General features: G+C 32.4%; 4 protein-coding genes across 20 annotated transcripts; 3 read left to right on the top strand and 1 right to left on the bottom strand.

Moving 5' to 3' along the window:
• Positions 1-1,567: 1,567 nt before the first annotated feature.
• LOC122529291 (probable deoxyhypusine synthase) lies at positions 1,568-5,673 on the bottom strand. Of its 3 annotated transcripts, none has more exons than XM_043655272.1 (8): positions 5,556-5,673; positions 3,036-3,225; positions 2,690-2,964; positions 2,401-2,619; positions 2,129-2,321; positions 1,957-2,060; positions 1,764-1,889; positions 1,568-1,692 (listed from the first exon to the last, which is right to left on the bottom strand). In XM_043655272.1, exons 2-8 carry the CDS (start codon positions 3,139-3,141, stop codon positions 1,594-1,596), a joined length of 1,122 nt encoding a protein of 373 aa, XP_043511207.1. In that variant the 5' UTR covers positions 3,142-3,225; positions 5,556-5,673; the 3' UTR covers positions 1,568-1,593. The 3 variants fall into 3 exon arrangements, with proteins under 3 accessions (XP_043511207.1, XP_043511208.1, XP_043511209.1); XM_043655273.1 differs by lacking the exon at positions 5,556-5,673 and adding an exon at positions 5,152-5,272; XM_043655274.1 differs by lacking the exon at positions 5,556-5,673 and adding an exon at positions 3,576-3,664.
• On the top strand, positions 3,749-5,683 carry LOC122529289 (protein regulator of cytokinesis 1-like). Its single transcript, XM_043655268.1, has one exon. It carries the CDS (start codon positions 3,749-3,751, stop codon positions 5,681-5,683), a length of 1,935 nt encoding a protein of 644 aa, XP_043511203.1.
• A 622-nt stretch (positions 5,684-6,305) lies between these two features.
• Positions 6,306-11,436, top strand: LOC122529288 (dosage compensation regulator). Of its 3 annotated transcripts, none has more exons than XM_043655265.1 (9): positions 6,306-6,615; positions 6,681-7,176; positions 7,648-7,694; positions 7,767-8,014; positions 8,107-9,730; positions 9,825-10,192; positions 10,262-10,531; positions 10,607-10,852; positions 10,936-11,436. In XM_043655265.1, the coding sequence occupies exons 1-9, from the start codon at positions 6,537-6,539 to the stop codon at positions 11,251-11,253; spliced, it is 3,696 nt and encodes a 1,231-aa protein (XP_043511200.1). In that variant the 5' UTR covers positions 6,306-6,536; the 3' UTR covers positions 11,254-11,436. The 3 variants fall into 3 exon arrangements, with proteins under 3 accessions (XP_043511200.1, XP_043511201.1, XP_043511202.1); XM_043655266.1 differs by having other exon boundaries at positions 7,767-8,020; positions 8,113-9,730; XM_043655267.1 differs by lacking the exons at positions 6,306-6,615; positions 6,681-7,176 and adding an exon at positions 7,186-7,519.
• Positions 11,437-11,572: 136 nt separating this feature from the next.
• LOC122529287 (JNK-interacting protein 3) lies at positions 11,573-22,073 on the top strand. Of its 13 annotated transcripts, XM_043655263.1 has the most exons (19): positions 11,573-11,976; positions 12,684-13,001; positions 13,064-13,238; positions 13,760-14,173; positions 14,249-14,443; positions 14,517-14,552; positions 14,950-14,967; positions 15,046-15,103; positions 15,169-15,225; positions 15,308-15,643; positions 15,721-15,900; positions 17,221-17,422; positions 17,516-18,375; positions 18,456-18,675; positions 18,765-19,050; positions 19,132-19,332; positions 19,424-19,513; positions 19,719-19,779; positions 20,343-20,480. In XM_043655263.1, exons 2-19 carry the CDS (start codon positions 12,693-12,695, stop codon positions 20,344-20,346), a joined length of 3,702 nt encoding a protein of 1,233 aa, XP_043511198.1. In that variant the 5' UTR covers positions 11,573-11,976; positions 12,684-12,692; the 3' UTR covers positions 20,347-20,480. The 13 variants fall into 13 exon arrangements, with proteins under 13 accessions (XP_043511198.1, XP_043511186.1, XP_043511191.1 ...); XM_043655256.1 differs by lacking the exon at positions 19,719-19,779 and having other exon boundaries at positions 11,576-11,976; positions 20,343-22,073; XM_043655257.1 differs by lacking the exon at positions 19,719-19,779 and having other exon boundaries at positions 11,579-11,976; positions 19,135-19,332; positions 20,343-22,073.
• The last annotated feature ends 357 nt before the right edge of the window (positions 22,074-22,430 follow it).

Raw genomic sequence — 22,430 nt, 5'->3', positions numbered from 1 at the left:
ACGATAACGCTATGTTCGACCATCTGTATTTTTAAACTGGCTGAATAAAAAAACAAGGCTGAATGCTGGGGACGAGACGTGATGCTCTTAAAGTTTGCATTATTAAATGACATCCGTACAATTGCATTCAGTTCCAAAAACATGGTCACGGTAACAAAACGCGACTCTATCATCTTTCCTGAGGGGATACTTTGAAAGATCATGCACACACTCAAAAAGTTTCATCCACTTTGTCGAGTTACGTGACTGTGTAATAGGAAAAACACGACATCAAAAGCAAGAGTCTTTCACGATGTACAAAGCGTTATCTCCTTATACGTTAAGTAATCCATTCAGTCTGTTCTCAATCCATATAAAAAAGAATTCACCGAAGCGTAAACGTTAATTCACTCCTTTCAAATATTGCCGCCATTATGGTGAAAGAATTGAAATGGTGAACGATGTAGGAAATATGTAAAAATTTGAGATACAGATAAGAAATATTGATTTGAAATTGACTTCGATTCCCGCTAGGAAAATTATTCCTTTTATTTTTCTCATTGAAAATTCTTAATTATGCCGTTCTTTAATTCTTAATTGTGCCGTTCTCCAGCTTTCTTTTAGAATTCATTTGAGATACACAAACAAATAACATAGTGCATTACGCGCTTATACATCAAATTTCATATTAAAGGAATTGCACAAATAGCTTTTGTATTCGGTAACAACTGTTGAACAGCACTGGAACAGTATTATACATGTATGTATACCACTGTATTGGTATGCGATCGTTCAAATGATGCGCAGCCTAACCTTAACAAACTCCGAATCCTTACCTGATGAAAGTCGAGTCTGCCGCAGGACTGGAGGGTCTTGGTGAGGAACTTGCGGTGGACGCGGTATTGGTCTCTTCCACGTCCATCATCATTCATACCGACAATGACGGATCAATGCAAACGTCAGAAATTAACGGAGAATTATGTTAATGAGAACAGCAAGATTAGAATCAGAAGGGATATCGTACGGAGGGTGAATAATTTTTGTCGGGCCCGCCAATCTCTGAACGCCTGATTCCGCGGGGGCAGAAACCATAAAGTCGGGGTGCTTGACAAAAGGGTTGGGGGTTGGTTTCATGCGCCCGTCCACGAGCGCGGACTTACGGAAAACAACTGACAAACGATGCTACCCCCACCGTGAACAACCACTATCCGACGCCTGCAACCCTGCGCCGCGGACACCTGCCGCGCAGGAACACGAACACTGCGCAGGCGCCGCGCCCGCCAAAGAGTTCTTTAATTTTTCATGAGTTTTAAATATTTTTTGAATTCTAAAGAAGCAATACAATACGTTATTTATAAAAGATTTTATTTATAAAATTTAATATGATTCTAGAGAAAGAGAATGAGAATTTTAGTTATAAAATATAAAATTACGTAATATTATTTATAAAAATTTCATTAGCTTAGGAAGTTAGTGAAACGTTTTAAAAGTTTTTCAATTAAAAAATTTGAAAACATGCGTATATATATATATATATGCCTACATAGAGAAGAGAGAAGAGAAAGATAAAAAAATATGTTTATTTTTCATTTAAATGTCTTTATTAAATTTTTCTTAAACATCTGAAATAGTTTTTTCTTTCGTTGAATAGTAATGCCGAGCAAAAGTTTCTCCAACAAGAAGTGGAAACACCAGAGATGCTTCTGCATAAATCTAAAATATTAATAAATGTGAGGTTATTATGTTATTTTATTAATGTATTTCAGTATGAGAAATATTTTTACTTTAACTGGTTTTGCATCCATTCGAATTTTACCCCACGAAATTGCCTCGTCTGGACGAGCACCACTATCGCTGCCATCAAATTCAGAAGCCGTATTTATAAATACGGAATAATCAGCGCCATTTCTCTGAAATATGAATTATTTTAAATCATTATATTATCAAAATCATTCTACTTTAAATTTTTTTTATTACCATGAGATTTGCATTACATATATGATGTTTTACAACACCACCTCCAACGATAATCATACCACTCTTTTTTGCTTTCATAGCCACTGTATTTAATCGCCTAAGATCTGTAAAATAATTAATTAATTATACGAAAATTTTTAACCTCTTTTTACAAAAAGTTGAATTTTAAAACCTGAAACTATATCTATAATCAGGCCTGGATTCTTAAAGGAATGGAAATACATCATATCACCAAGGCTGCCATCTGTCAAAGCTGGACTAAATACTGGAATATTATTTTTTGCAGCCCAATAATATATTGAATCTTCATTATTAATTTCTCTACCAAGTCTTGTTATTACTTTAGATGGTGTCCAAAGTGTACCCTAAAATTATACTTTTATACAAATTCAAGTATTTTATTTTTTGAAAGAGAACGTTTGGCTTCTTTTTATTAAGTCATACTCGTTTTTGCTGTTCAGCCAACATTGCATCTAATATAGGCATAACCCAATCTTCAAATAAACAATAATTATCATTAGGTACTAACAAATTTCCTATTCTATTAATACCACGTTGCCTAAGACTTTTTCCTTCTAAATTAAAATCTCCTATATATGTTGGTGCTAAGCATTTGATCAAATCTTCTTCTATGCCACCTGCTGTGGTTACAATACAGTCAATCTGCAACATGAGTACATATTTAAATTGCCAATAATGTTAAAGATTAAAGTTTTAAAATATTTTAACAGACCATTTTATGTTGTACAAGGAACCTTATAGTATCTCGAATTCCACATGAAACCATATTTGATGTATATCCTAAGAATATTGTGCATGACGATTTTCTTCGAATAAACTCATCTTCTTCTAAGCTATCAATTTCATCATCTTCAAGAGGAATGTTTCTAGCATTAATCATTTGTTGAATTTGATCTACCGCTAATCCAAAATTTCTTGCTTGGAAACCAGAACTTTTGTATGTTTCAAGTAAAGCATGATAGTCAATTCCCTTATTCCAATCATATCCTGAAACGTATTGACATCACTTAATATTTATATTTAATTGTTTTATATTTTTAAAAAGTTGAAAATGCAACCTTTCACAATAGGTGTTTCAATTGGAATAGGTGAGCTATGCACCAATACAGCATTTTTTACAATTTCTGGGACTTCATCGTGTGAATTTTGTTTATTATCGTTCATTTTTTAAATATAAAATTGAATGATATACTCTTAAGTAGCTTCATACAGCTTCTCATATACGCGATATTTACAGGCAGACATAACCTAAAATAATAATCCATAACAGTTTTTCTTTTTCGCGTTATTACATGTAATTGCTTAATATATTATTTATTAGTTGTATGTGATATTTATTTATTAATATTATATTTTTTGAAAATTTGATAATTTTTTACATCATTTTTTTACATCAAATATTTAAAAACTATCATGTAAATTGATATTTTATTTTATTCATATTGATACATATGTTAACAAATAATTAGATTTTAATTGTCAATTTTCAACCTTGAAGTTTACTATTCATGTAAAGGGATTTAATATTTAAATTTCTTTTTCTTTATTGGTTCTGAGCCATCAACCAATCGGAAAAGAAGATAAGTAGGAAAACCAACCACTGGAGTTAGGGAGCGTAGTTGCAGTCAGATAGGTGAGTGGCGTTGTTGTAGAATATGAATTCAAAAGAACAACGGTTGTCGCAAACAAGTAACGAAAGTTGAAGAAAGTTCTTATTTTAAGTGTTAAGCATCAGTTTTTTGATTGAAATATTTGAAAAATAAGTAGAAGAATGGCAGATTTAACTGAATGGGAGCCATATATACAGAAAACTGTGGTAAAACTTCGTAATACATTATCTAAATTGAACGAAGTGTGGAAAGAAATAGGGTTCAACCATGAAACACGTTCGGTATATTGTGAACAAGCGTTTGAACATATAAATGATTTATTAAACGACATGGTTTCGGAATCTGACTCAAAGAAAGAAATGTTATTAATTAGTATTAGAGACTTAATAGAGCAGATAGGTATTCTAACGAAAGAATTAGAAATAGACGTTGGAACTGCTGGGTATGAGGAATTACCATTGAAAGAAGTAGAACAAGTGCTGCGCGCCGATTTACACAAATTACAGTATTGCAAAGAACAGCGTATGACGCATTTAAAGGAACTACTTGCAAAGGAAAGATCCCTCTGTAAAATATTAGGTACACAACCAATTAATATAATAGAGGAAAAAGTGCCTTCTGAAGAAGAGCTTAATAGTTTTAAACTCTATCTTGAAAAACAAGAAGATGAAAAAACTCGTTTGGAAGCAGTTTTTAAAGAGCAACGTAGAGCAATTATTAGAATGATAGATGATCTAGGCACACCATCATTATCCAGTTTTGAACATTTAATATATAAAGACAGTGAAAACTTCATCTTGAATAATAGTAATATGATTAAATTAAGGGAACTTCGAGATGAACTGAAATGCAAAGTAGACACAGCAAAAGAACACGTGGAAAATTTGAAGCAAGACTTAATTACACTATGGAAATACCTTGATGAACCTGATCATATTTGTCAGTCATTTCTTAATAGTTACGTAGGACATAGTGCAGCTACCATAAATGCATTAACTATAGAATTAGAAAGATGTAAAGATAAACGGAAACAAAATATTGCCAAATATGTATCAGAAGTAAGATCACAGCTAGTTATGCTATGGGATTTATGCAAATTTAGTGAACAAGAAAGGAAGAAATTCATACATTTTACTTCTAATACATATACTGAAGATTTATTAACGTTACACGAACTAGAGGTGAAAAGGGTTCAAGAATTCTATGATTCCAATAAGGCTATATTTGAACTATTTCAAGAGCGTAAAAATTTGTGGACAAAAATGAAAGAATTATTACAACGTGCAAATCATCCGGATCGTTTTTATAATCGTGGTGGTCAGTTATTAATGGAAGAAAAGGAACGTAAAACTATTCAAAAAAAATTGCCAAAAATTGAAGATGAATTAAGAAATTTGATAAAGGAATATGAAAGTACACATGGTGAAACATTTACTATGAATGGAGTAGCAGTAGAGGAATTATTAAAAGAATCATGGGAACATTTAAATGAAGAGAAAGAATTTATAAAGAGGGCCAGAAAAGAAGGAAAAGATAAATCAATGAAAAAAACACCACTAAGTGCTTCTAAGAAGGCTGTCCTGAGTACATCCAAAAAGGTACCAGGTGCATTAGGCACTCGCCGTCATACACCAATTAATTACTCAAAAAGGAAACTTTTGTTTAGTCCCTCTCCAAATACTTCAAAACGTAGAAATGTAAGTATAGGAGCAAATGGATCTAAAACGAAAAGAAACAAGAAAATTCCTAAGAAGCCGTTATTATTAAAAAATGATGCTAAGAAAGAGACTTCCACATTAGAAAATTCAACTGCTACAGATACAACATATAATCAGTTTAAAGAACATTTAGAAGACAGGAAAGAATTAAGAAGTTCTTTAATATCAGAACAATTATTAGCAAATGTAACTAAATCCAAACTAAAAACACCAGTACGAACACCTGCTAAGCCATTGAGAAAAAATTTACCACTAGCAAAGAAACCAGTAACTCCAAAATTGTCACAATCACAATCACACAAATCACCACGTAGTCCTAGGATTGCACAGTCCACAAAGCTTGCAACAGTGTCCACACCTTTACCTATAATTTTTTGAGATAGTATAGGAATCATAATAAATTTTCTATATAATGACTAATACAATTTATAGATTAAAACACTAAACATATCTTTTAAATATTTTAATTTTATTAACATTAATTTTATTAAATGACATATTAGAAAGTAGCAAATTAAATATTCAAACAGAATTTAATTTTTATTCAATAAAGATCATTATGTTACATTATATTACATAATTTATTGTGAGGATATTACTTGATGTTATTGCTTTGTATGTATATTTGTATGTACTCATTTTAATATGTAAGTCTTTCATATTTTGATATTTAAGTATAACGTTTCGAACTTATATATATATATTGTATTTCATTAATGTGAATTACAATACATATTAATGTATATATAAATTAATGCACCAATCAAATCACGTTGTAAATAAAGCATCGATTTTCTATATCGTATTTTAAAGGTGTATTTTCTAAAATATTAGAATTTATTGACGATGATCTGTCGCTAAAGAGTACATAATTCATAAGAATATGATTTTATGTACGATTATCATTCTTTTATTTTAAAATGTGTATTTTATGTATCGTTTATACACATTGACAAGTTGTAAAAAATTATTTTTGAATGATAATATTTAAACATTCAATAATATCATATTAATTGTGAAAGATGTCTGACAAGTGCGTATATTGATGTATTCATAAAGTTACAATACATATATGTATCGTGTAACTGATAAGTACTTCCGGTTCCGCTTATCGCCATAGAAGCACTAAAGTTGTTTGGAAGTTCTCTTTGTATGTAGGTTATACTAGATTTGATTAATAAACTTTCAAATCGTGCGTTTGTACATTCAAGTACATTATTAAAATTTCAAAATGGGTGATATAAAATCTTTTTTTCATCAATGGTGTGCGAAAAATAGCAAAGAACCACAGTTTGACGTGAGGCCAACAGGTATGATAAAACAATTTTTTAAACAGTATATAAATGGAAACATTGTAAAATTAATGATTTTATAGGGCCAAAACATCGGCAACGATTCCTTTGTGAATTGCGGGTACCCGGGTTTGATTATGTTGGTGCAGGAAATTCAACTAGCAAAAAAGATGCTCAAGGAAATGCAGCTAAGGATTACGTTAATTATTTAGTTCGTTCAGGACATGTGAACGCTGATGATGTTCCAAGAGATACAGCAAGCATTCAACTACAAGAGCCAATAGTTCCTAAAATAGAATTTGTTGAGCCAGTAAAATCTGTATTTCAAGATGGAATGGGTCCTAATGACATTGGCGAAGCATATAGGGCTTATAATGAATATGGTCAAAGTAATTATACGTATATTGATAGAATAGCAGAACAGAAGAAAGTTGCAGATGCAGAAGATGTTGATGTCAATTCTGGTATTCATGGAAATTGGACAATAGAAAATGCTAAATCAAAGCTACATCAATTTATGCAAACTAACAAAATTAATGCTGATTATAAATATACCACACTTGGTCCAGATCATACGAGGTATGGATTGTCTCAATGTAGCTGTTTACTTTTACACTGGATTGGACTTATCACTGCAATATCACGATGCCACTTGAAGTCTTCAATTAAAAATTTGTTTTACGAAGATATACAGAAAATTGCATGAGTGATTTACCATTTGAAATTCTACAAGACCATTTTGGAGTACGCTATTTATTTATATTTAACGCTGGTATAAGAGAAAAATGTCTTCTCTTATGCACAGATGAAACCACTGTTTAACCAGAACTTTTATTGAAATGATTCAATAAGAATTTTGGTGCAATCACTCATATAAATTTATTACAATGTACTCCAATGTGGTCTTGGAGATTTTCAAATGGTAAGTTGAATTTATGTCATTGTAATTATTTGTTAGATTTATTATGCACAATGTAGATCTTTAATTAAAATTTTTATATTATACTATTATGTTATCTCTATTATCTAATAATATAAACTTTTGTTTAGGAGTTTTATGGCTGAAATGACTTTTTATGTGAAACAACTTGGGAGAAGTATGTTTTTAAATTGTTAAAATCAATATTTATAAACAATTTGTACCAAGAATTTTTTAAAATAAATTTTAGATATTACTGGTCGTGAAACTGGTTCAAATAAACAAACTGCATCAAAAAGTTGTGCTTTGTCTATTGTCCGACAATTGTATCACCTTGGTGTTATTGAAGCATTTAGTGGAACTTTGAAAAAAAATAAAGAAGCAGAACAAATAAAACCATATCTAGTTAAAATTTCACCAGATTTGATAAATCAGATACATGATGTATTGTCAAGTTTAGATATAAACCCAGTTCCAGTGCAGCGTGAAGATGCAGTAGTTTGTATTCTTTTTTAATGATAATATTTTAAAATTTACATTTTTTTTTATTACATATGTCAAATTAAAATATATCATTTTTTATATTGTAGGCGTGCAAAAAAGAAGAAGCCTCTGTCTCTTTGTTAACAAATCAAGTGTTAGATGATTTCATTTCATCTGCACCTCAACCAGCTGGAGTAGTAAGTTGGTCTCCTCCACAACAAAATTGGAATCCATGGACAGGTTGCAATATTGATGAAGGACCATTAGCAGTAACATCTTTGGAGCAATTGTCAGAACAGTTATTACGTGATGAACGAGAAAGATTGCAACAAGATGAGAGTCTTCAAAAAAGTATTAAGGATAGATCTCACTTACCAGTTTTTTCAATGAAGAATGAAATAATGAATGCTATCAATGAAAGTCCTATAGTTATTATTCGAGGAAATACTGGTTGTGGTAAAACAACTCAAGTGTGTCAGTTCATTTTAGACGATTACATTGCATCAGGTCAAGGTGCATTTTGTAATATTGCTATAACACAACCTAGAAGAATATCTGCTGTATCTGTAGCTGATCGGGTTGCTTCAGAAAGACACGAAAATTTAGGAATGTCTATTGGATATTCCGTAAGATTTGAATCTTGTTTACCGAGACCTTACGGTAGCATAATGTTTTGTACTGTTGGTGTACTTCTAAGAAAATTAGAAGGTGGTTTGAGAGGCGTATCTCACGTTATTGTTGATGAAATTCATGAACGAGATGTTAATTCTGATTTTATCATGGTTGTACTTCGTGATATGATTCATATGTATCCTGATTTGCGAATTATTCTAATGTCTGCTACAATCGATACTACGTTATTTAGTAATTATTTTAATAATTGTCCAGTAATAGAAATACCTGGAAGATCGTTTCCAGTGCAAGAATATTTCTTAGAAGATTGTATACACTTAACAAGGTTTGTACCACCTTTGGATTCTAAGAAACGGAAAAATCGAGATTCAGATGATTTACCGGCAGATGGAGAACCAGAAGAAAACTTGAATAAAGTTATTGATGGAAATTATTCTATACAAACGAAAAATGCCATGGCACAACTTTCTGAAAAAGAGATAAGTTTTGAACTTATAGAAGTTCTATTAAAATACATTAAGGATCAAGATATTCCTGGTGCCATATTAATTTTTTTACCTGGTTGGAATTTAATATTTGCATTAATGAAACACTTGCAACAACATCCTGTTTATGGAAGCTCAAGTTATGTAATTATACCATTGCATTCACAATTACCTAGAGAAGATCAACGTAGAGTTTTCGAACCTGTAATGCCAGGAATAACAAAAATTATTTTAGCAACAAATATTGCAGAGACTTCAATCACAATTGATGATGTAGTTTATGTAATAGATTCTTGCAAAGCTAAAATGAAGCTTTTTACTTCTCACAATAACATGACGAATTATGCTACTGTTTGGGCTAGTAAAACAAACTTAGAACAGAGAAAAGGTAGAGCAGGTCGTGTCAAACCAGGGTTTTGTTTTCATTTATGCTCTAGAGCACGATATAATAAAATGGATGAACATATAACTCCAGAAATGTTTAGAACACCGTTACACGAACTAGCATTAAGCATCAAATTATTAAGATTAGGAAGTATTGGAAAGTTCTTATCAAAAGCAATTGAACCACCACCAATAGATGCTGTAATCGAAGCTGAAGTTATATTACGCGGTACGTTTCAAACGAACATTATTTTATATAAACATTTATCATTAGTGTTAAAAATTATCTTTTTTTTGTAATAATTACAATTACTTTATTTCAGAGATGAAGTGTTTGGATGAAAATAATGAACTAACACCCCTTGGGAAAATATTAGCTCGATTACCCATAGAACCACGTTTAGGCAAAATGATGATTCTAGGTTGTATATTTCGTGTTGGTGATGCACTTTCAACAATGGCTGCAAATAGTACAACATTTCCAGAAGTGTATAACATGGGGCCTGATGTAAGACGATTATCTGCAGAACAAAAATGGTTTGCTGGTGCAAGATATAGCGATCATGTAGCAATGTTACATGCTTTTCAAGCATGGGAAGAAGCTAGAGCTGGTGGAGAATATGCAGAGCTAGCATTTTGTGATTCAAAAAATTTAAGCATGGCCACATTGAGAGTGACGTGGGAAGCTAAGGTAACTGTAAATGGCTTTTTTTTATATACTATAGAACAACAATGTGTTAACAATAATTTTTATTTGTAGAATCAATTGCAAGCACTTTTACAAAGTGCAGGCTTTCCGGAAGAAACTCTTTGTCCTACACCGTTAAATTATCAAGCTGGTGCAGATGTTCGTCTTGACACAATTACCGCGTTATTATGTATGGGTCTTTACCCAAATGTTTGCTATCATAAAGAAAAGAGAAAGGTTCTTACTACTGAATCTAAAGCTGCATTGATTCACAAAACATCAGTCAATTGTAGTAATTTTGAGCAAAATTTTCCATTCCCATTTTTCGTATTCGGAGAGAAGGTGAAATTACTCTTTTTTTTTTATGTAATAAATTTACATAATCTTAAGATAATGTTAATTTATTTTTATTCACAGATTCGTACAAGAGCGGTATCTTGTAAACAAATGACTATGGTATCACCGATTCATTTATTACTATTTGGTTCTCGAAAAGTCGAGTATGTTGATAAAATAGTAAAACTGGATAATTGGATCAACTTAGATATGGATCCGGTTCATGCGGCGGCAATAGTTGCTTTACGACCCGCATTAGAAAGCCTGGTTGTAAAAGCTGCAAAAGAACCTGAAACTATTCTACAATTAAGTCCTAATGAACAAAAAGTATTATTCTATATCTTAATATCTTATGCTGTATTATTTTTTTTTTATTACAAAATTTTACTTCTATTTTGCTTTTCTTTTAGGTGTTAAACGTGATCAAGGCATTATGCATTATGAATGCATGCCGTTATGAATTAGATCAGATTACAGATGGTGGCTTCTACTCACGAGGACCACGAAGGCGACAATCTATTAATTTTTATCCGGAAAGTGGTGCTCCCTCCAAATTAATGCGCGGAAGTAGTAATTATCGTGGGAGCGGTAGTGGATACCCAAGATATGATAATTATGGCGGATATAGAAGCAATGGTAATAGAGGATACGGAATGAATAATTCACGTGGAAGAGGCGGAGGTTGGGGTGGTAGAGGAGGAGGAGGTGGTTACCGTGGTCGTTATTAATACATAATCTTTAGTATGTAAAATTAGTAAAATTTACTGTAATATGTATTCAATGTGTTTCACGTGTATGTACATTTTTTTTTATATTGTTGGAATCGAAATGTTGCTTTCTTTTTGATTAAAAATATTTATGTTATCCCATTAAATAACAGTACAAATAAAGCCTTGAAAAACAATTTAAAACTTGGCCATTTAAATGCGTATTATCAATGTTTAAGTAGTGTGTTGAATGTATGATTCATTGGAAAGATTCATACACATTTAACGCATAGTTAACATAGTTAAGGAAACGTATAGATCCGCGTATTATGTATAAGCTCTGTGGGAATGAAAATACGGCCATCTAACGGGCACGGTGGAAACGGAAAAATAAGTTTCCATCTCTTGTGAGTTCATAGGTTTATTTGTGAACACGTCAGGAGGCAACCATACGTCTGTAGTATTGGTCGGTACCGAGTGGAAAAAATGGCGAAGGTTCGCGCATAAAGACGATCGTCAACAGAGTTGACAGAAACTAATGAAATTGGCTAATGTCAAGTTTGACAACGTAATGCATGAAAAATGTTCCCTCTAGTCCGCGCCGCCTCGGTGCGTTTCGTATGATCAAGTACAACGTTTTACACAAGTGTTCAATCAAGTGAGAAAACAACGGGAGAAAAAAGAAGTAGCAGTCCAGTGGTTGCGAAACGTCACAGATCACAACACGGAACGGACTACTCCAAGGCAAGAGGTTTCACTTCACTCACTCGGGAGAGCCCTTCGATACTTAAAAAAATAATGATCATGGAAACGATCACGTACGACGGGATTCATCAGTTCTTTGACGTGAATTCGTGATGACCTGATTTAATCTTTTTGTTTTAAAAGTGTATCTAATCTTGAACTGTGCACCGTGCAAGGTTATGTGCAGTTATGCATCTGACATTTGGATCTCTTACGAACGTTCAAGAATTCCTTAGCCGTATTTGGCAATTAATGCGACATAAAATAACGATCAATCTTAAACCGTGTAAAGAGTATGCGATTTATGTTTTCTCAATTATGCCTTGTTATTTGAAACTTTTTTAAAAGAATCTCTCGATTACTACACGAAGTAAAAGCTGACGTACTAACTCTTAAATAGTTGAGTGTAACGAGCGTTTCTACATTTTTAAATTAATTGCCTTGTAGGAATTGCCGCTTGTTCAAGTGCGCAATAATGAAAATTTGCTCTTTTCTGTAGTTGTGCAATATTGTTTCTGACATGTCATTCTTCTTTTACAATATAAGCACCTTACTTGGCAGAATGCCTGGAAACTACTTTAGTATATTATAATGGCACACTAGCGAAAAATTAAAAATATAAAATACAATTCGAAGGGAAAATTTGAACTATCATGTAAGAAAATAATTTAATAATATGTATTTATTTGAAATTTTTATATTTTTAGGTATAAAAAATGAGTCAAATAGAGATGGATCAAGAAACTGTATATGGGACCCATGAGGATAGTCATGTGGTCATGTCAGAGAAAGTGCAATCTTTGGCTGGTAGTATTTATCAAGAGTTTGAAAAAATGATAGCACGTTATGATGAAGATGTGGTCAAAGATCTAATGCCTCTCCTAGTCAATGTCCTAGAATGTCTAGACATATCCTATACTGAGAACCAAGAACGTGAAGTCGAATTGGAATTATTAAGAGAAGACAATGAGCAACTTGTTACACAATATGAAAGGGAAAAACAATTAAGAAAAGCATCTGATCAGGTATAATTAAAATTTTGAGAATATATTTTTTAAGAGAAAGTAATTTATGAATTTTTTATTAGAAATTATTAGAGCTTGAAGATGTAGCAGAAGATGAAAGAAAGGAACTTTTATCAAAAATTGATAGTTTGGAATCAATCGTACGAATGCTGGAACTGAAGACAAAAAATTCACATGATCACGGTACAATTCCTAATGGCTCTCTCAGTTCATCCCTTCACAGAACGTCCCTCTATAGTAGAGTAGAAAGTTTTTTGTTTTATTTTTACGTAGTTAAATAATGGTATAAACATATATCTGGGAAAATATTTGCATGTATACTTTAAAAAATTTTTTTTATTATTAAGTGCTTTATTTATTGTTATATATTTAACATATAGTGGATGATTTATTTTTATGTTACATAAAACATACCTAGTTTAAATGTACCTATGCCATTATTTTTCTAGCAATAAAAGTACAGAAAAGTTTTTCTTGTGAAAATTATTTGATAAAGATTATATATATATATATATATATACTATCTATATACAATTTTAAAAGTAATTTTATTATTTTATAAAATTTTTTCTACGAATTTTTATATAAAAAACTTTCATATTTTTAATTTGTTATAAAAATAATAAGGCGTGTATATTTAAATTTCACTGTATGTTTCTATTAAACTCTGTAAAAGTGTGTTCTGTATTACACTCTAACTAATCTTTGCAATTAAATTTTTACAACAAATGTCAGATATGATTTTCATATTTGTTTAGTTGTTCGCCTCGAAGAAAAGGAAGCTGAATTGAAACGTGAATATACCCGATTACATGAAAGATATACGGAACTATTTAAAACCCATGTAGATTATATGGAAAGAACCAAGATGTTAGTTGGAAGTACAGAAAGATTAGAAAATTCATCTAGTGGCCGCGGCCCATCACGATTACCATCTCTTGGTTTAACTCATATGTCTCGAAGTTCTGGACCACTGAGCTATGGTTTTCAGAGCTTAGAAGCCAGCATAAATGCAGAAGAAGTTCAACAAGAAGGAAGTCCACCAAGTGCTGTTGCTAATTTAAGAACTGAAATGTTGGACAGTAGCAGTGAAGCTGCTATTGAAACATCTGATAAAAGTCAATTAACAGATAAACCAGCACAAGCAAACAAAACAACTGCAATTTCCAGACGTATGTTGCCTCTTTTTTTTGAAAATTTCGAAGTACTTTGTGATATTATCTTTATATTCTTTAATTTATATATAGATGAGAGTCCGGAAACTGAAATACCTCCTCCTTTGGTTACGCCAACATCACCGACTATAGAAAAGTTAGCTACTACTCCTAGTGGAAGAAGTAGAACAGAAAGAGAGCAACGAAGTGGTAACACATTATACCAAGAGCTCAGTTTTCAAGATGCTGATGCATTGGGTGAGATGGATGAAGGAGCAGATATTACTGGTAATTGTTTAATATTTTGATGTACTTGGTTTGAGTTTTATAACTAATATTGTCCTTGTCCTTAAAATCTTAGGAAGTTGGGTTCATCCCGGGGAATATGCCTCGTCGGGTATGTCTTGTGAAATAACATCATGATATATCATTAATTAATTCTTTGAGTTCTCAAATTTTCTTATACAAAATCAAAAAAAAAAAAAAAATATAGTATGAATATAATGAATATAATCATTGACGAATCGAACAGTACAATATTCGTTTTGTATTAATCTTGCATGTTTCATACATACTAATATTACAAAATTAATGTCTAAATAAAATCGCATGTTAAATCACATATATGACAACGCGTAAATTGGAACTCTGAGGATTAATATTAAATTATTTAAGAATTAAAAGTTTCCTATTTGAATAATATGATTTTATATTTCTTTGCTTACCTCCTTACATCTGTTGGCTCTGGTCATATTTTGACTAATAATCGCATGATATAATAACCTCCTATGCAGTCAATGACAACTTTTTCGGTAAGACATTGATATATTGCTAGTAATGAAAGTATTTATGTTTTGTTAAATTACTTATGAAAAATAATATTTTATTAGGAATGGGAAAGGAAGTGGAGAATCTTATTATGGAAAATAATGAACTGCTAGCTACAAAGTGAGTCATTTATATTTTATAATATCTATATTTGCAATATTTTATACATTACATTTATTTTTCAGAAATGCGCTCAACATTGTTAAAGACGATTTAATTGTGAAAGTAGATGAACTCACAAGGTAAAATGATGTTTTTGAAATGATATTATAAATAAGAATTATTTTGTGATATGCAAGTATAAATATAAGTAAATATGTTTAGTGAACAAGAAATATTACGCGAAGAAGTTCGAAGTTTGCAACAAGCTAGAGAACGCTTACGGCAAAAAGTCGCTGCCCTTGAAGAAGAATTGAAAAAAGTCAAAGAAGAGGCCGAGGCAGCAGCAAAAGCAGCCAAGAGTGACGACGAAGAGGATGTATCATTAGCACAACGAAAGAGGTTTACTAGAGTTGAGATGGCTAGGGTGCTTATGGAGAGAAATCAATATAAGGAACGTTTCATGGAACTTCAAGAAGCGGTTAGATGGACAGAAATGATAAGAGCAACAAAGACTGATCCTTCTAGTATATCGAGTGGAAAAGTATCGATGTGGAAGTTGTTAGTATCATTTCATATAGAAAGAAAGTGAAATATTGAATTTGATAATAATTTATTGCTTTTTCTTTCGTTTGCAGGTTTAGCAATCTCTTCACGGGACCTGCGAATCGAGGAGCCTTAGTTCGCGGACCACACACATTACCTCATATGAGGTATAGCGCACCAACCAACCAAGTTGTTCCAGCACCACCTTTGGATACCATGCGTAGACGTACGTTGAAAGGTCGCCATGAGTTTTTCGACCAGGGAGACACCATGTGAGAAATCAATCAAATTCTTAGATATTATGACAATTTGACTTTAAAGTCACTCTGCCAAATTATTCTCCACCTTTCATGTAGAGACTTATTTCTTTATTATCACGCTTTCTCTAATTACAGTTTTAACATCTGTGATCGTTTTTACAACGAAAATTTTTACAAATATGCACAATCACTACACAAACTTTATGTGTAAAGTTTATTTTAATGTTTTTAACAAGCTACTGCAACAACAAGAGATATTTTTTTTTGGTGGAATACAGTTTTGATATCTTGATTTTTAATTTCCTTTTTTTGAATCGACATCATCTTTCCAGATTAGAGTCTTCTTTGGTCAATTGGGATCCATAATCTTTTGTCTCGAGTTTCAATTACTCTTGATCGTTCTTAAGAAATGTGAGTCATTTCGAAATAATTTGTTGCCTGAGCAATTTGCAAATGTGATGGTTTTTTAACAAATTGTTGTTACGATTTTCATCTTACTTATCATTTTTGATGAAAAAATTGTAGGTATATATTTTATATGCAATATTATATGTGCAGTATAAAATATTAAAGGACTGAGGATTATGATCCATTGTACACAAATCCTTTTTTGACAATCTTATTCTTACTAATACCTCTATCTATTTCTCGTTATATTAATAAAATTCTAAATGGTCGTCTATATTGAAACGGAACGTTGCTTATATATACTTATTATATAAATCAGTTTATCATTTACTATTTCAGAATAGTAAATTATCAAAGTAAATTATCTGTTATCATTGCAAAGTCATGCTTGAAAAATGATAGTTTTGTAAATAAAAATTTGTACATTTCTAAAAGAAAATAATATATGATCACTATTGATCAACAAATAAATGAAATTTTGACTATGTTATAAACTTGGCTTTTATTTCACTCTTGCTGTGCGCTTTGATTTTTCGTTCGGGTTTCGTCCTTGCCTCTCCTTCATGGCGTTGTCAAGAGATACCTGGTTATTCTGGTTTTCTGTGGGGTGCTTATTGGCCAGCAGGTAAATCTGTTCTGCTCTATGTCTAACATTTCGTTTCTAATCATGGATATCTATAAATATTATTGTACAAATAACAAATGAAAATTGTTATACAAGATGATGAAAATAACAATCGGATTAAAACTTCATTCAAATTCAAGAAAATGTTCAGTGATCAAGAAAATCTTCATAGGAATACATGGTTGAACAAACAGCAGCATTCAGTAAATCTACTAACTTTATGGTTTAAAATTCGACCTCAATCATGTATATTTTAAAAATAATTTAATAACTAACCTACTACCGATATATTTTTACAGATCTTCCGAGAAACTAGTGGCGAGACGTGCAAATGAACGAAGAGAACAATATCGTCAAGTCCGTGCACATGTTAGGAAAGAGGATGGACGATTGCATGCATATGGTTGGAGTTTACCTGGGAAACCAAGTGCTCCAGTTAGACAACCTGTTCCAGTGCCAGTTTATTGCAGACCTTTACAGGAATCTGAACCTGGCATGAAGGTGCATTTGTTTGTTATTAATATATAAAATATTTATGCGTGCCAAAATTAGTTATTTTACCGTAATTTTTCTTTTTTATTTCTCATTATTTAGATATGGTGTGGTGCTGGTGTAAACCTAAGTGGTGGTAAAACTCGAGATGGTGGTTGTATGGTTGGAGGGAGTGTATTTTATGCTGCTGAAGCTCAAGAAGTAAATACGAATATAAAAGCTGAAGCGGAAGATGCTATCGAGCATTTAGATAAGGAGCTTCAAGAGAATGAAAATCAGAGGGTTGAGGCAGAACAATTAGAACAGCATCTTAGTTCGTTAGTATGGATATGTACATCGACTCAAAAGATGTCAAAAGTTACTGTGATAGATGCTAACAATCCAGCCGATATTTTGGAAGTTTTTAGCGTTTGCCAAGGACATTTACTTTGCATTGCAAGTGTACCTGGAGCCAAAGAGAGTGATTACGCTCAAGCTATGAATGAAGATCCAATTCGAACTGCCAATGGAATAAATGAGAACGATAACCAAGAAGTAAATGCTACTTCAAACATTGAACACAATATTCAAGCATTGTTGGAGAAAAATAAAAGTGAATCCGAGAATATATCGGAAGAACAAAATAATGAAAATGTTAAAAAGTCAGATGATGGTAATCAAAGTATCACTACTGAGACACAAAGTTTGGAAAGTGTGGACAGTGAAACGACGAATTTAGGAAAAGTACTTTTCGTAAAAGCTAATGCAGAGGGATCAAACTCACGATTGGATGAAAAAGATGATACAATCGAGCAGAAAGAAAATAAAATTGAGGAAGATACACCTATAGAAAAAATGTCTTCAATACAACCAACAATGTGGCTTGGAGCTCAAAATGGTGCGGTGTTTGTTCATTCAGCTGTTGCTAAATGGTCAGTTTGTTTGCATTCTGTCAAATTGAAGGATGCTGCACTGGCTATTGTGTATGTAATCTTTACTAGACATTAAATCAATACTATATTTTAATTCATAATCGATACGTGATATATATATTTTCTTTTAGACATGTACAAGGACGAGTTCTTGTTGCTCTTGCCGATGGAACTGTTGCATTGTTTCGAAGAGGTCCAGATGGACAATGGGATCTATCTCAGTATCATGTGATTACTTTGGGTAGTCCACAACATTCAATCAGGTGCATGACAGCTGTTAGTGGTAAAACTGTGTGGTGCGGATATAGAAATAAAATTCATGTAATAGATCCAGTTTCAATGATTGTTGAGGTATACTTTAATTTTAATATGTTTCGGTATGTAATAAACTACATCGACATATTAAAAATATCTTTATAAATTAAAAATTAAACTTCCAGTGCACTGTCGATGCTCATCCACGACGGGAATCACAAGTGAGACAATTAGCTTGGTTGGGTGAAGGAGTGTGGGTCAGCATTAGATTAGATTCAACACTAAGACTCTATCATGCTCATACTTATCAACATCTTCAGGATGTTGATATTGAACCTTACGTTAGCAAAATGCTTGGTACTGGGAAACTTGGTTTCTCATTTGTAAGAATTACTGCGTTACTCATTTCCTCCAACAGGCTATGGATTGGCACAGGAAACGGAGTAATAATCTCTGTTCCTTTATCTGAAAGTGAGTTTAAAAAATTAATAATATTTTTGTTGAAGCTGATTTGTAAACGCTTGTTTAGACAAATAAAAAATTTATGTAAAGCAGGTGCTGGTGGTTCAATGGCGGTGTCCAGAGTTCAAGTAGGAAATGCTAAAGGTGATGCGCCGGGTGTTGGCGTTAGAATTTTCGCTTCAGAACGTGGTGTTACGCCCGGCAGTTTTATACCTTATTGTAGTATGGCTCATGCTCAACTTAGCTTTCATGGACATAGGGATGCTGTGAAAATGTTCGTTGCAGTACCTGGTATGTTCATTTACATAATTACTCAATATATTGGGCATTTGTTTTAATTTTTAAATCTAAAACTTATAAATTTGTTGACTTAATATTGAAGGTCATGGCGGTCAAAGTGCAGTGTCGGACGGTTCTGAACCAGCTATGCTTGTTCTTTCTGGTGGCGAAGGCTATATAGATTTCAGAGTTGGTAAGTAATTATATTATTAACTTTGTTATTGTTACTGTTATTGTATTATTCGATCAAAGCCTTTACAAGGCACGAAAAATTAAATTCATAATTTAATACTATGATTAGTACATAAAACATACTGTTTAATTTAATTATTCATCTATTATCGTATTAAAAAAAAATGTTATCAAGATGTTGTTTTATACAATTGTAACACTTGCAGCAGATGAGGCGGAAGACGAGAGTGACGTGGCGACTCATCTGATTGTATGGCAGTTGGTCAGGTATGCCCCCAGAGAAAAATGAAACACAATTGATTTCGATTTATACATCCGTTTGTACGATTTAATGAATAGATTGTTTTTGTTATTGATCAACGAAACCTATACTAACTAACGGTGTAATGAAATTCCAAACTAACAAATTCGCTAGTAGTTAGATACATCTCTAACCATTAAAATAATTTATTCTCGTTTCTCTTTAAAAATAATCAGAATTAAGATGTACACTTGTTTATGTACTGATACTCTCATTATAATCGTTGCTCTACATTGGAACATATAATATAATATAAGAACAATATAAAGTTATTTGCTTCTGTATAGCACAAACTATTGTTATAATAATTTTCATTAATACAAAAAAGAAACTGTGTTTGCACCTTTGTTTCTCGAGCAATTGTACATCGTACAATTGTTCTGCTTCCTTCATTCTCTGGGGGTTGGGCATTTCCAGCTGACATGCATCATATTGTATAAAGAACAAATGAAAATCGCACTTCTCATCTACTTTTACTGCGCATTTTTGTTCAATTAATTATTCAGTAATTGTAAATTATTTTGTGTAGGTGATGGAGAAGACACAGAAGAGACTATGGAACGATCTAACAGTGCTGTCACTGCGAATGCCGAAGAACATGGAGAACAAAGTCATTTAATTGTATGGCAAGTGCAATGTCCTTTACCAGTGCCAATGAATGGCTAGCCTAGAAATTCTGAAAGCGTATTGATCCAAGTGTATGATTCAGCTTGAATTTCTACACGTAAATCGAGGCGTTTAATCGGTTCTCGCGAAATCGATAAATTAGACCTACCTTTTGGTCGAGCGAATACCGCATCTATTTAATTATACTTATATAACGATTGTAGCGAAATACGCAAACGATTCTTCTACGAATACGCATAACAGTGAAAGAAAAAAAAGGAGATATTGTGCAAGTTTGAGAATATTAGAGATAATTTTCGATATTTCATTATGGATGATAATTTCTAAATGAGGAGCTTTATTTCTTTTAGGGTATCACGTTAAGCAGCATTGACAGGAGATTAACTTTTTAGATATGGGATACTCATCGCGGAATTTTTAAAAATTGAAGGATAATTAGAATCTCTTAACGCAATGCTTATAACCCTTAGCTTTTAACTTTAAAAACGTCCTCTAAAAGTATTTTATTGAAATATTAATTCGATGTTGCGCGTCGATAATGTAATTTATAACGGAACTTCTTTTTTTTTTTTGACGATCATGCATGTCTTCTTTGTGCGTCGTTGAACGAAGCACGTACCTAAGAATTAAGTACGTTCGTACATAGCAAGTTTTGAAAAAAAAAAACGTCTTGAAGTCAGTGTTGATCGAGGAATGTTGAAGCATAGTATTACATTTCCGCCAATATATGTGATAACCGATAAAGGTATGGGATAATCAGTCTCAAAGCTGCCGTGACATTTGCTGTAATAAAAATCAAGATTCATGGAAGTTAAATAACAATCATTGTACAATGTTCATTTGCAGGGATGAGAGGTGCAACCGATTCAAATAGCACGTATTTAAGTATAATCTATTGTACATTGTTTCCGTTAGAGAATATATTATTTTCCAAACTTAAACGGTTTGATTCGCGTAAAAAAAAATATATATATATATACATGGAATATAATATATTTTTTATGTTCTGCTATCTTCAAATATCACCGCGTTCGATCGCGCCTATTTTTCTTCGGATCTTCATGATCTTTGAAGAGCATTTCAATAAATTTGTGTACATAAACTATTGCGAGATATTTGTATAGTTGTTTTACGTAGCGTGTAATTTAAGTTTTCGTCGATGAACGAAATAGATGCAAATCTGATACACCCATACAGACAAACATACATGTGAAATTATATGTTTAATCTCTCATCGGTCGCTGCAACTTTATTTTGCCGCCAATACTACACTCTCCCTACACCGTTACCAAAGATGAGGAACGATTTTATTGTATTCTTTGTACGATTTCTAGCGAAAAATGGTTTAAAAGTTGCGTGTTTTAGCCGATGTATAGCAACCCGAACACAGTATAGTACAACAACCACATTGCATTTGGGACTTGGAAGAAAGTCCCAAAGCCACGATATTCGGGCTTACGAGAATTTTTGTAAATTCCTGTGTTTATAAGCGACGAACAGTGAAATTCAGGATGTGTACGATGTATAAGGGCTGCGCATTATTGTGTGTGAGCTCGCTTTCGATGTCGAGCTCGGAACTGTACCTGGCTCTGATGAAGCTGCAATGGCGTTAATAAAGAAAATTGCGAAACAACACGTCTCGATTTGCCCCTCTAAGCATAAGGCGTATGACACTTCTTTTGATATATTAATCACAGAACTATTCTTTGTTACAGTTTCTGCAATCTTCGAGTATTTTTTTTTCCATGAAGAAGACATGCAAAGGTCCCTGTGATTCTAAAAAAAAAATCTGGTTATTTGATAAAAGCAATTATCCTTTGAAAGCAATTATCCTCAGATTGCAGAAAGGAATTCAAGTTAAACCAACTGCGTTAAATAAAATGAAATTTCGAAGTTTCGAATTAAGCAAACTTTACAAGCAAGCAAGAAAAGCTTTACAAAGAATTTTTCTCGATTTGATCGATCTTGATTGCCTGATGAAGTTAGAAAA

This window comes from Frieseomelitta varia, unplaced genomic scaffold (assembly GCF_011392965.1).
Source record: "Frieseomelitta varia isolate USP_RPSP 00005682 unplaced genomic scaffold, Fvar_1.2 scaffold_283, whole genome shotgun sequence".
Classification (NCBI taxonomy): domain Eukaryota; kingdom Metazoa; phylum Arthropoda; class Insecta; order Hymenoptera; family Apidae; genus Frieseomelitta; species Frieseomelitta varia.
Note: the sequence above shows the minus strand (reverse complement) of the source record. Positions and strands in the feature narration are given on the sequence as shown.

Excerpts from the sequence above, each read along its gene's own strand:
- LOC122529291 (XM_043655272.1), bottom strand. The coding sequence starts at position 3,141 with ATGAACGATAATAAACAAAATTCACACGATGAAGTCCCAGAAATTGTA. Across the intron at positions 2,965-3,035 it reads TGAAACACCTATTGTGAAAG|GATATGATTGGAATAAGGGA; the intron begins GTTGCATTTTCA and ends AATACGTTTCAG. Across the intron at positions 2,061-2,128 it reads GATTATAGATATAGTTTCAG|ATCTTAGGCGATTAAATACA; the intron begins GTTTTAAAATTC and ends ATTATTTTACAG.
- LOC122529288 (XM_043655265.1), top strand. The coding sequence starts at position 6,537 with ATGGGTGATATAAAATCTTTTTTTCATCAATGGTGTGCGAAAAATAGC. Across the intron at positions 9,731-9,824 it reads AGCTGAAGTTATATTACGCG|AGATGAAGTGTTTGGATGAA; the intron begins GTACGTTTCAAA and ends ACTTTATTTCAG. Across the intron at positions 10,532-10,606 it reads TTTTCGTATTCGGAGAGAAG|ATTCGTACAAGAGCGGTATC; the intron begins GTGAAATTACTC and ends TTTTATTCACAG.
- LOC122529289 (XM_043655268.1), top strand. The coding sequence starts at position 3,749 with ATGGCAGATTTAACTGAATGGGAGCCATATATACAGAAAACTGTGGTA.
- LOC122529287 (XM_043655251.1), top strand. The coding sequence starts at position 12,693 with ATGAGTCAAATAGAGATGGATCAAGAAACTGTATATGGGACCCATGAG. Across the intron at positions 13,002-13,063 it reads TAAGAAAAGCATCTGATCAG|AAATTATTAGAGCTTGAAGA; the intron begins GTATAATTAAAA and ends ATTTTTTATTAG. Across the intron at positions 19,514-20,342 it reads CTATATAGATTTCAGAGTTG|GTGATGGAGAAGACACAGAA; the intron begins GTAAGTAATTAT and ends TATTTTGTGTAG.